This window comes from Eutrigla gurnardus, assembly GCF_963514095.1.
Source record: "Eutrigla gurnardus genome assembly, chromosome: 13".
Lineage (NCBI taxonomy): Eukaryota > Metazoa > Chordata > Actinopteri > Perciformes > Triglidae > Eutrigla > Eutrigla gurnardus.
This window is the reverse complement of record NC_139936.1, coordinates 26,479,301-26,492,823: the sequence shown is the minus strand read 5'-3', so window position 1 is coordinate 26,492,823 and position 13,523 is coordinate 26,479,301. Positions and strand designations below refer to the sequence as shown.

The 13,523-nt window shown below is 43.4% G+C and overlaps 1 protein-coding gene across 1 annotated transcript in view; it reads right to left on the bottom strand.

The window, feature by feature from the left end:
• Nucleotides 1-10,423, bottom strand: part of galnt9 (polypeptide N-acetylgalactosaminyltransferase 9) — a 183,699-nt gene extending 173,276 nt beyond the window's left edge. Inside the window, exon 1 of the mRNA XM_084024144.1 lies at nucleotides 9,639-10,423. Coding sequence (XP_083880270.1) covers nucleotides 9,639-9,879 — 241 coding nt within the window. The 5' untranslated portion in view covers nucleotides 9,880-10,423. The remainder of the gene's footprint in view (nucleotides 1-9,638) is intronic.
• Between the last annotated feature and the right edge of the window lie 3,100 nt (nucleotides 10,424-13,523).

Below are 13,523 nucleotides of genomic sequence, written 5' to 3'. Positions count from 1 at the left end.
ACAGCGAGAGGGATTTAGCATGTCCGACACCAGCCAACGTGGTGGCATTTTGACAAGTATGGGTGGGGTTCACGTCATGGACAAGCCATCTGGCATAGTGGCCTGTGTCACACAATAACACAGATACCCTCCAGAGCTGGAGACTCGAGTCTGGAGGGTGTCTCTGTCGCCGCGTGAGTCTTGGAAGCAGGACAACGCCTGCCAGCTTTGTTTTCTGCTGCATCATTATACTTATCCCCCTGCCTTCCACTTCCTCTGTCTGGTCAAAGGAAATTATATTATGTGATGAGAGGCCTGAAATCTGTTCCACTGTCATCTGTCTGTAGCACTTAAACACAATGTAAAGACTCTAAAGCAATCTCATGGCAGCACTGCAGCAACTTGACGATGTTTGGCTTTTACAGATTTTTGTAAACGTTCTGCAGGGTTCTGTTTTTATGTAGCTGCTGATCTCATTTCAAAAGGCCTGCAGGTTGTTTGAGGTTGTTCATTTGCTCCCCCTAGCTCTAATTTATCATTTATGTTAGATTACCTGGTGAGATTTGTTTGCTAGAATCTCATACATTTAAAATGCATACATTTATCAATTGAAAAATGCTTATTTTACACAGCAGCATTTATTTCTAAAAATGGATTGCGTACAAACAAAAATAGAAGCTTTTAATTAATTTCTTAAAAGAAGAATTGGACCATGTACATACGTGGGACAGAGCTCTTAATCCACAGTGTAATGCTTTTTGCTCACAGCGACTGCATGAGTAAAAAATTTATGTAGCCGTCATTCTGTGAGGCACTTTGTATAAAAGCATCCAGCAAGTGGGCTGTTATGTTCTGGTTCGAAAAAAAAAAAAATCACAATGACTATAGCCCACGCTGCTCACTGTACTTCTGTGACTAAGATAGCTACAACGCAAACAAAGGCACACGTGTAGTATTTATTAACACCACTTTGTATTATTTTTGGATTAGAATTCTTTCATTCAATGTTCCCTATGTGTACACCTTAGCACTTTCATCATCTCAAAGAGATGGAGTTACAACATCTGCTCCTTCCACTCAGCCTTCATTCCTGAGCAAAGCAGGCTGTGGATCCTTTCATTGTCATGCGCCAATTTGAATCTCATTGCTTCCGAGTATACATCTGTCTTTGTGCTTGTTCCCAACCATCCATTTGTCCAAATCCCCCTGACATGATACATGAAACCCATAACAGCTATAAATTATAGAGCAGCCGTCAGAATCCTGTCTGATTTGGCCTTTATATGATAGAGTCTCGAATTCAAAGATGACCCCATTTTTAATGTATGATTTAAGAGCAGGAGCAGATTTATGCCAGTCCACAGTGATGCAGCCGGGTTCTAAATACTGATGGTGAGGAAGGGGTGGGCGATTCCGTGATCTCTTCAATAAGAGGAAAATAACTTGATCTAGAAAGGCTTCACAGGCGAAAACAAATCTCTGCCACTCATAACAGCAGCAGGCATGTCAGGAGGATAACAACTCTGATTTGGAAATTGGTAGCACTAGACCTCTTAATCACATCTAAACAATGGATTGTTGCCCTTTTGCAAACTGTACAGTAAGCCTGAGAGCTGGCACGACAAACACCATCATTTCATACAAACCGTGTGTTGCTGTGAAATATCTGCTGCTTCGCTTTCCTTGTCCAATTGCCATTTAAATCTGTTTGTTCGTGTGTTATCGGTCGATAATCGACTACCGTAGATATATCAGTATCAGGGCATATGCTGGCCAATATGTGCAGATATAAACCATGAATCTCTGAAGATAGGTGCTGCTGTAATCATTCAGAAACAGTGTCATTATGTAGTTTGGCCAGCGGAGAGAAAATGAAATAAAATACTAAGCTGAATGATAAAATATGTGAACAGAAACATTAAAATATTAAGAAATTAAAAAAAACAACAAAGACAAATCAGGACTTTGGCATACTTGGCATTGGGCAAAAAAATAGTACTAGTGTACTGTAGTGTTTTAACTATTCACAGACTGTACAAAATAACATTATATTCAAAAGATGTACCTCAATGAATCAAATAAAACAATGCTATAAAAATATGCTAATATATAATTGTGCCATATTGTTTGTTGAAAGAAAATGGAGGTTTGCATGCAATGGAAGGAAGTCGAGACCAAATGAAGTGGAAGTCTGGGGACATAATAAGTATGATACTCACAAACTTTTAGATACCAAATATCAAATGTGCTCCATGTAAAGTCAGAGAAATTTTAAGGCCATTTGTATCCATTCAGAAGGCATACTCTGTTCATATCTGAATAATGTATCTGCATTTGGCTCCATCCATAGGACTGGAGTCATAAACTTTTTCAACAATCAAAGTGCAGAGAGGCAATGAAAATCTATTTACACCATCAATTATCAAGCCTGGCATAGTGGCCTCCTTCATCGGATGTCATCATTAAATGTTGGAAATGTAATCACTGCGTGACTCCAGGCCAACAGTGTAAATAAGATGAATGCTCGCTCCATCTCACATTGCCATTATTGTCTGTGGCTGACTGCTGATTGTCGGGTTAGCCTCCAAATTCGTTATCAGGATTCCTCAAGGCTGAACAGAATTGATTCTTATCTGACTCTGAAACCAGGGCCTCATCTACATACCGTTAATGGAATATATTTCGTTTCATCATGCTCCGCCGTGCTTCCCAGCGACCCGTCTCCATTACACACCAGCAACAACATAGGCACACGGCGATGTGTATCGCCGAGATCCAGTCAGAGCATCAAGTGTGTGTCAGCGTGGAAGAGAGGCAGAGTGTGACATTCCTCATTTCTCATCAAGTCCTTGGCCCTGCAGGCTTAGCATATAAACAGTGTTGGTTTCTTTGCCATAATTGGGCGTTATAGATAAGAGGCATATCTGGTGCTGCAGCTGGGCCTGTGAGGCTGCCATCCCATCAGCACCTACACACTGCGAGGAGGCCGGGAGTGACATGCATGGCTGATGACAACAGCCTCAGTAGGACCGTGTGTTGAGGGATAACAGCCAACCTCTGGCAATGACACATCCAACACCGGTCAGAGGAGAGAACTGAATAGTAGCATATAGACTCACTAATAGTAGAATCTGTTGTTTTTTTTTTGTTTTTTTTAAAGAAGCTTGTTTTCGGCTTCTAATGGCGGAATGGTCAAAGAAATAAAGGCGATGAAAAGGAGGCCAGGTAGGTTTAATTTTAGTCTGATTTAAGTTTAACCTTGAGACCATCAGAATGAAAACGATGAAACTGTAAAACACGCTGGGAATAAGTTAATCGTGGTGAATTCCATTAATGTGATTATATATATATATATATATATATATATATATATATATATATATATATATATATATATATATATATATATATATTTATACATAAATATTGTCAGGAGTGAGTTGAAAAAAAAAAAAAAATATATATATATATATATATATATATATATATATATATAATCATTCTCTAAGAAATGGATGTAGACAGGTGGATCTGACACACAAGCAGCAGAGCGGTACACAGGCAGCAATCTAACTGGATCTGGATTCTGGTGTGAAGCTGCTTCTTTAATTCAAGGTAAACTTTACAGATAAGTGTTACAGGTAGCCTAAAGCACATGCTGCTTTCTGGTCTATTTGACTCTGAATGGATCATAATTCCTGAGATGAACATCATGCTGCATTGAAGACGTGAAACTGGTCATTGTGACCATGAAGTCATGTTTACTAAGATAATAAATCCAGTGAGAAGTAGGGTCACTTTCTCACAGACTTTCATGAGTTCAGACTTCTTTTTACAACCAGAGGAGTCATAATACAGTATTCAGGTTTAAGGCACTTTCCCCAGTGAAACACAATATTTTAACAATGTACAGTTATAAAAGGGATTTGACTGTTGTCCAATCAAATGTGGGTGGGCTTTGAATGTAGAGCGTTAACCATAACCATAAGAAAGGCTGCCAATATATGATGAGTAAGGATGAGATCATGCTGGCCGTTCGATGCCTGTTTAAGACCACTTTTTACAAGATGCCCTTTTTTTTAATCAGCCTTCAACCAACTCACAGTGCTAATGTTAAGATAAATTACCTATTGATCAAATCTGTAGCAATATTTGTCATGTCAGCCAGAAAATTTGAGGAAATGAGCAGACTGCCTTTGTCTGAAATCCAGACAAATGCCTTGCATACAGAGTGAGTTTATTTAATCATGCTTTCTCTGCGCTAACTGAATATCAACACATTGTGTTGGATATCTCTGGCATCGTTGACAACTTTGACGTTAAAAACATGCTTTTTTATTTCTTTCTAAATATTGAAGGATAATCGTATTTGAGTTGAGTGTTCATTTGGCCCAATCAGATTCACAGGGCTTCAGCAGGTATGTACTGACAAAGAGGTATTTGCTGGTTATGATGCACTTAAGGTCAAAACTGTGACTTTGTAAGCTTGTTAACCAGCTTAAAACCCTTCCTCATGTGATTACTCATAGACGGTGGCACCCGCAGCAGAGCAGTGCTGCTGATCAACCCCATGTTGCTCATTTCTGCGCAGATTGGCCTGCTGATAAAGCTTGACCATTGTTTTCCTGTTGGTAGTCTGGTGACTCTCCATCGGAAGACTATAAAAAAGGAATCCTACTACTTGTTTATGTCCTTCAAATCTAATTGGGCCTCTCTGTAGCTCCCGTGGCATGCCATTGGTAGGCAATAAACAACAGAGGGAATGGGCAATTACTTCATATCGCTGCTGGACATGGTAATAGTTATTGGCACGCTGAGTCCTCCTCTCACCATAGTTATTCCCAACAGCCACAGAATACAATTTGTGGTCTGTGCACGATGTAGAAAAAGGGGCAGTGACCTGGGATATCAGGATATGATTAAGTATGCCATTAAAGAGCTCAAGACAAATCATGGAGGGATTGTGACAGCCAGCAAACGTTTCCAGCCTGTGTGCACTCCTGGGTACACATTGCCGCTGTCAAAGAAAAGTTACGTAACTGCAATTGATGCCTTTTTCTGTTTCAGCCTTGGATTGCATAGATGTGTGCCCCGAGATTTTGTTTGCAACTTATAAATTTGAATTTGTCACGGCTGACATTGAGCAGCTGGATTTGTCGAATTGATAAATTTAGCTTTTTGTTGTCTGAATGTTCAATTTTCAGCCTGACAAATGAATTACAGATTTTATTGAATTAATTTTAAACTCACAGGTCCAAGATGCTTTTATGCTCTTGTATTCCTTATTTTAACTGGAAAGGCAGGCGACTGTGCCAGCTCCCCACTTAGTGCATTGCTTGATTGTCTCCGCAGCCCAGCAGCAGCCGTTACTCTAACCCAGCTCCCTGGAGTCAACCGTGCTGCAGAGGGTCAGTTTGAGTGAAAATCATTTATGAAGCTGATAAGAAGATGGAGCTGAATAACATTAACATTAATCGACAGAAAATGCAACTCTTTTGACCGTGTATATCGAGCCTTAAAGGAGAAATCCGGTCATTTTTTACCCCATTTCCGTTGTCCCCAGGGTCATCCCGACTTATTAGAAGCAAAAAACCCGACAAAAATTGACGTTGCCTAGCCCGAGATCTGTAGCCTACCTGCCTGGCAGCCTTCCAGACTCGCTCCAATGCAAACCCATTGGGGCACGTTTTATCTGCTTTCCTGGGCCTCAGAAAACAATTCCAAGACCTATGCAACACAGGTTGGGTCCGTACGTGACACCACGGCACTCGTTTAGCTCAAATAGTGTTGCAAAACGACATAAATATGTGTGTTTTAGCATGAAGTTACTCACCTCAAATCACCCCGTAGACATTAGCAGTAGATAGCGGAGCGCCTGTCGTCCCTCAGTCACCGCAGAAACGAAAACGTTTTCCTCGTAGTTTTGATTTTGTATCCATAAAGAAACGACCGAGCAGTGCAGTCGTCCTGTCCGTAATAAATCCAGGAAGCTGTTATGTCCATATGTATGACTATGTTACAACATAGCAACGATAGCTTACAGCTAGTAACGTGCCGGGCGCTCGTCCATCCCAGTCACCGCAGAAACAAAAACTTTTTCCTCGTAGATTTTGTATCCATAAAGAAACGACGAGCTGCGCAGTCGTCCTGTCCGTAATAAATCCATGAAGCTGTTATGTCCATATGTATGACTATGTTACAACATAGCAACGACTGCTTACAGCTAAACAGTAGCCGAGAGCCAAAAGTCTCGCGCAAGTTCCCGTCTGCCGATGTCCTCACTCTGGAGCTGCTTTCAAGCCAATACAGTGACAAACTTCTTTCCATCGAGCAGTGGCGTCATGTCCATATGACAGTGTAACTAGCGCTAGCCTACATAGTAAGATTGCTTAGCCTGTGTGACAGTTGAAGCTGCTACAGCCACAACAAATTTTGCGCAGTCTCAGTAGGCTAGTTGTGTTGACAGCACGAGTGGGAGTCGCGTGTCGCGTGTGCAGACTGCAGTCTCTCATCAACAGAGTGAGATCAAAGTGACCCTCGCGCGACTGTCCAAGATTTGTCACTGTACTGGCTTGAAAACAGCTCCAGAGTGAGGACGGCAGACGGGAACTTGCGCGAGACTTGCATTGTTTTGGCTCCAGGCTACTGTTTAGCTGTAAGCAGTCGTTGCTATGTTGTAACATAGTCATACATATGGACATAACAGCGTCATGGATTTATTACGGACATGAGGACTGCACTGCTCGATCGTTTCTTTATGGATACAAAATCTACGAGGAAAACGTTTTTGTTTCTGCGGTGAGTGGGATGGACGAGCGCCCGGCACGTTACTAGCTGTAAGCTATCGTTGCTATGTTGTAACATAGTCATACATATGGACATAACGGCTTCATGGATTTATTACGGACATGACGACTGCACAGCTTGGTCGTTTCTTTATGGATACAAAATCAAAACTACGAGGAAAACGTTTTCGTTTCTGTGGTGAGTAGGAGGGACGAGCGCCCGGCACGTTACTAGCTGTAAGCTATCATTGCTATGTTGTAACATAGTCATACATATGGACATAACAGCTTCATGGATTTATTACGGACAGGACGACTGCACTGCTCGGTCGTTTCTTTATGGATACAAAATCAAAACTACGAGGAAAACGTTTTCCTTTCTGTGGTGAGTAGGAGGGACGAGCGCCCGGCTAAAAACGTGCCCCAATGGGTTAGCATTGGAGCGAGTCTGGAATGCTGCCAGGCAGGTACAGATCTCGGGCTAGGCAACCTCAATTTTTGTCGGGTTTTTTGCTTCTAATAAGTCGGGATGACCCTGAGGACAACGGAAATGGGGTCAAAAATGACCGGATTTCTCCTTTAAAGGAGGTGGATACCCTTCAGCCAGCGCTCAGGGGGAAAAGTAAATTAACAATTGCACTTTGTCAAAAAAATAACACAAATTCATGTCAAACTGATCATGATGACGCTGATGTGTAATATGACATCTCAAAGTTAATTAGCTAGTTCCGTTTCCTCTTTTGCAGTGTGTTTCCGCCCCACAGCCGTGATGCTATGTGGTGATACATTGTCCCCATATACAGTCAAGCTAAGTGACTGAGAGGATGCATTGTACTTTCTGAGAGGCGGGGCCTGCTGGCTAGATGCCACGTGCTGAGCATAACCCGAAGTGACATAGTGACCGTCAAATAGCCGGCGAAGCTCGGCGTCGTAACAAGATCATGCAGTCTGCCGCCGCTCAGTTTTGCGGCTCTTAAATGCTGCCAAATTTCCTTAACTAACGACTGTTGAGCAAAATGGACTGTCAGGCCATGTTTTAATATCACAACCAGATAGAAGAACGCATTTTCAACAATGAATAAGAAACATTTACTTTCTCCATGTATTTTTTTCCTATATATGTTCTTGAATGTAGAGTTGTAACCACTTCCAGGGGGCTGGATTGTAGTTAAAGAGGTATCAAGATATCTGTGACCTCTCCTGGTGAGCCGCATGAAATACAGCAACACAAGCCGAAACCCGCCTCCTCCCACACAGCCCCCGTACCTTCAGCCTGACCTATGGTATCCTTTAAGCAGATGATACACTCACAGATTCCCAGGAGAATAGTAAGCTAGTGAATAGAAATTGACTTTACTGATGGATGGGAAATGAATCTGCCACAACACACTGAGGAGGAGTAACACCCCATGATGCTGATTCTCCTTAGGAACAGGACGCTTCAGCGTTTGTAGTCACTGTTTCAAAACGTGTCCTTCGTCACCGTCGAGTGGCTGGGTTGGAGATTTAAAATGTAAAACAGTCTCACGCATGCATCAGTCCCTGTTTGTGCTGCAATCTGGCACAGCATTTCTGTGCCGTTCTCATATAACACCACTGACATTGAAAATGTTATTTGATCCCACTTAGCCTCAACATCCTGTGAGTGAGCACCCCCCCCCCCCCCCCAACCCAAAAAGGGTTTGTTGTTTGTTTTTTCCATTCCATCTGGTGTACCTGTCCAACAGTGTTGATTATCAATAGATTTTTCTGCCTTTTTTAAAGCATATACGGTTGGCTGAATCCGCTATGTGATGACTCCTTGACATGTTTATACAGTCAAAAATGTATTCTGTAGCTTAGGACTGTTCGTCAGACACCACAAGATATTTGAAGGCAATTTTTTACATTTAGTTGAACGATTAATGAAATCATTGACACTAATTGGAAGATTAATCAATCATGATATGTCATATTGTTAATACATAAATATTAACATGTTGAGTTCATTTTGACAAGCTCTCTACGCTTGTATAATGCAGAAATGTGTGTTTAAACAGTAAGTTAATCCATGGGGACATTATGCCATTTTAAAAAGATTTTTGAGGATGTAAGTGTTTGTTTGCTTTAATGCAACTCATGCATTCATTATAATGAGTTAAACTTTTCAGATATCTCATGTACTTTCTACCAGGTCTGTCTTTTCAAGCATCTGTATGAAAGATACTATGAACTTAACTTTGATTGTGTGGATTTCAAACGAGAGAATGCAACCATCTCAGCAGGTAAGGACAGAGTGATTTTAAAGGTTGCCGTTCTGCTGAGGAGACCAAACCTGCCCCTCAAACTAATGGCCATGTAATGAAATACAAGTCATTCCGTTATAGAGCCATTACATTCGACTCCCCTTCAAAACCCAGGCAGCTTGTTAAATCTGATATGTTCCGGTGCAGTGAGCAATGACCTGCTGCTGCTGCTGCTGAGAGTGGGATTCTATATAGAAGTACAGACATCAACAAAAGTTTACTGGAAGTTTACAACAAGTCAATTATGTGTTAGCGGTGTCGCAGTCTGGTAGCCTGTTAAAGTAACAGCCCAGTAAATTCCATCAACACAGTATAAGCACATATACTAAGTGCTGGACTGTAAAACATCACCGTGCTTCATCAGCTCCTTAACACGCTGGCTCGGTGCTTGGTTTTAGTGTTTCATGTGCTGCTATATCACAGACATGAGGCTACAGGCTGACAGTAACAGATGCATGAGTCATGCTTCAGGAGTTCTCAGGAAAACTCCTGGGGGCCTGCAGCCTTGTGTACCTTTTGGGAAACTGTTTGGCCAATTAAGTCTCTGGAAAGTGCATGATGGCAGGCATTACTATGAGCCGGATCCTACCGTTTAACTGGTTGTAGACCACATCCTCCAGCCTCTCCAGCCTCTGGAGAATTGACTGCCTGTCCACCAAGTTGGAAACTTTACCATTCCTGGCTCGCAGCCTCTGGTCAGACATACGCCCTATCTGGATGAGCTCCTCGGATCGGTCCTGGATCCTGCAGTAGACCGAGAAAAGGATAATCCCCACGAACACTAAAATGTTGACCGTCAGCAAAGTTTTGATTTTGCGTGCCACAGCCATGAAAGAGAATATGGTCTGGCTGACTCGAGTCGAGCCCAGCAGCTGTCCGTGTGCGGTGGCCTGCTTCACCACCGTGCTGTGTGGCAGGAGGAGGATTTTCTGCTCGGGGAGAGAAGGTCAACTGGCGCAGACCTGGGGGAGCTGACGGATCCGTTCAGCACCACGGACAGCTCACGAGGCTGCGCTCGCTTCTCGCCGGGGTATCACACCGAGACTCGAGGAGGGGGGGAGCTTTGCTGCTGGCGGCCACGGAGCTCCACTCCAGCCGCCGAGCGATCGCGTCCACGGGCTTCACGAGCCGAAGAAACAGCTGTGCGCGGCTGTCGTCGCTCCTACTACATATTACGAGCACGAAACGACGCCGGAGGAAGCGTTTATCCTCGCGAACAGCACACGGCAGTTGCAAAACATATTTTCTTCCGCAACGTGATAAGTCGCCAGTTCCCCCTAGCCCCGATATGTCTCGTCCATCTTACGGGAGACGCACCGCAATGAGCGCTCGCATAGAAGCATCCTCCCGCTGTCGCCGCTCCGCTGTGGCACGTCCCCCTCCTCGATCCATCTGCAGATAGGAACCCGACGAGCTTATGTCCGGAGAATATGTGCACGCTTCAAAAACAAGGCGGCGTTTCTCTCTCTCTCTCTCTCTCTCTCTCTCTCTCTCTCTCTCTCTCTCTCTCTCTCTCTCTCTCTCTCTCTCTCTCTCTTTCCAATCCGTCTCTCTCGCTCTGTGTTTGTGTTTCCGTCAGTCCATTGGGTTTTCCCTCGTCGGTGTAGCGGGGCAGGACGAGTTGAGAGCAAATTTGCCCTCAAACGCGGTGGGAGAGATGCAGTCGGGCTCTGGCATGCTGCTGTCCTCCTGTGTGCTCTCCTCCTCCCCCTCCTCCTCCTCCTCCTCCTCCTCCAAGCCTCTCCGCTCTCCGTCGGGGAGGGAGAGCCGCCGATGCTGCGTCCTGACGTTCGGAGGCTGAATCATGAATATGCACGAGCGGCGGTGGGCTCGCGCAGGATTAAATAAACGGCGCGACTGTAGAAGCAGCTAAATACTTCCACTTGGTAGAGCAGCCGATCAGTTAGTGAACTGTGAAATTGTGGAGATGCGTTCACGGATTTCTGCTATTTGATCCGTGATGTTCATGTTAACGGTTTCCTCTCATCTCTAGTGCAGAAGCAATTTAAAGCTTCACGCGTCGCATGTTTAGGATGCAATCTGCATGTGCATGCCCCGCGTACATGCATGGTCAACCTGAGGAATAATCATAATTTCACAATCATATGCTTGGATGGAGCTTCAACTCCATTCTATTAGAACAAACAAACATAACCTATGTTTAATCTAAACCCAGTTTACATCCATGTGAAGCACCGTCGGAAAGGAAGTTCCATTTTTCAACACAATCACCGCCTCAAATTGCAGCCCACACTGGTGACTGGACTCTGGGAAGTAGGCCTACAGCAGAAGCCCAGCTGAGAGCAAAATGTCTTTCAGGGCAGAGGAAGTGCTGACCACAGCCATACAGTAGGCCTACAGATTCTCTTCTCACAACTCAATACTGTAACCTCCTGCCATCACAAGCTTCTGATCTCCAATTCCACATGTATAGCTAAAGTAAAGCACATGCAGAGATTTAGACATACAACCAGGCAGCAAAAGTGCCTTAAACTTGCATCCTCTCTGCTGCAAATCAGGGGGCGACAAGTTTATGGTCTCAATCTCTAGTTTCAAGTCTTCTTTAATCCAGCATGATGTTCATTTAGTACATTATGGTCCATTTAGAGTCCAACAGACCAGAAAGCAGGGGATGCTTTAAGGCAGGACTACCTTGTGACCGACAGGTCGCTACCACAGTGCCTCTCTACCGTTGCTACCACGCTACCAATGCAATTAGCTACTAAGATGACTTCAACATTCTACACAGCTCTCAAAATTTACCTCAAATTATGGAAGCTCTCTCTCACAATGTGGTGCAGTGTGTGAACACAACCTTAAAGTCACTGCAATCCGCCATGTTGTTAATTGTGATTTTTATTTTGAGTCATAAAAAGAACACCACACTTGTCTTCCTTGTCTGTATTGTGACAACCCATTGTGTTTAATGATTGTAGCTCATGAGCTTCCTCTCCAGCCTGGCAAGCTCTCATGTTTCTCAGCTCTGTATGACAATTGCGTTTGAAATACCTGGCTTTGTAGGCAGTGTTTAATTAGGATTCCTGCTGCACATGATTCCCACTACAACCGCTGATTAAATTTAAGGTCTGCAGAAAGAGACAGACTGTGGGGAAATCAACATTGCAGCCACCTCAGCCACCATGCAGGTCTCTGCACAGCTGCTTATACAGCAGCTACAGTATCATTGCCTCCTATGCTCCTCTGGAAGATTTTCTGAAGAGGGTTGGAATTTGACACGTGTTTTAACCAGCTTAACCTGGGTCACCGCCAGCTGCAAACTAGTCATCCCACATAAGTCACTTGAACATATTCAGTGGGAAGACGCAGGCTAGGAACTATGCAATATCATAGTCATGTATTCACCAAATCTGTTGACAGCAGGCGACAACCTCTGCTTCTGAAAAGTGAAGCCAAAGCTCAGGTGGCTTAAACTTGCAGTCTCTCTTCTGACCATCAGAGGATGACTCCTCTGGTTGCCAAAGAAGTCTGATTGTATAGAAGTCTATGAGAAAATGACCCTACTTCGCACTTGATTAATAATCTCAGTAAACATTGCAAACATGAGTTCAAGTCTTCTTCAATACAGCATGATGATAATTTAAATTATGGTCCATGTAGAGTAAAATAGATGATAAAGCAGGGTGTGCTTTGGGGCAGGGCTACCTTGTGATTGACAGGTCACTGCCGCAGCCTTGCTACCATTGCCACCACGCTACCAATACAATACGCTACTAAGATGACTTTAACACTTAGCTTTAAAGTTTACCTTGAATTATGAAGCTATAGCTTTGTTAACAGCTTCTCACCAGTAGCCAGTAAGGTTGCTGCTTGGATGCAGCTCTGCCAGTTATGTTCGTCAGATCCACCTGACGCTCCTCCACAGTCCAAATATGGTCACGTCCATTCACTGGTTGCAAAAATTCCTCGATGGTAACGGCCAAAATGCCAAACTGGAAACCGGAGTCGACAAACCAAAAAGTGATGACTAAGTCTACTTCTTCTATACAGTCTATGGCTCACAGGAAACATAACATAGTAGCTTTCACACTCTGCAAAGAATGTAGTCTCTCCATATGAGTGGTGATTTTGTTGAAAGCCCCTAAAGTAGTTTTGCTCAGCATGGTAAAATATGAAAGTCTAAGTCCATCCATCGTCATCATCACAAAACATGTCAAAGTTATTTATATTTTGAAATGAGTTGACATTTTCTTGTTGAAAAAAAAAAGACAAACATCTCCCAATTTGGAGATGTAATGTAAGTGCAAACTTGCAATGTAAACTGAGCAGCCAAGGACAGGTAGCCTCTTCTTCAGCTGTATTGTAGAATAAAGACTATATTAGAGCACACAAGCGGTGACAAAATCTGTCCACAGAACTGTAAACACCAGACAAAGTACTTAAACGTCCTTTGTGGTCCCCACATTTTGCCATGATGACACACACAGACCCACAAGGTGAAAACAATACCAACCAG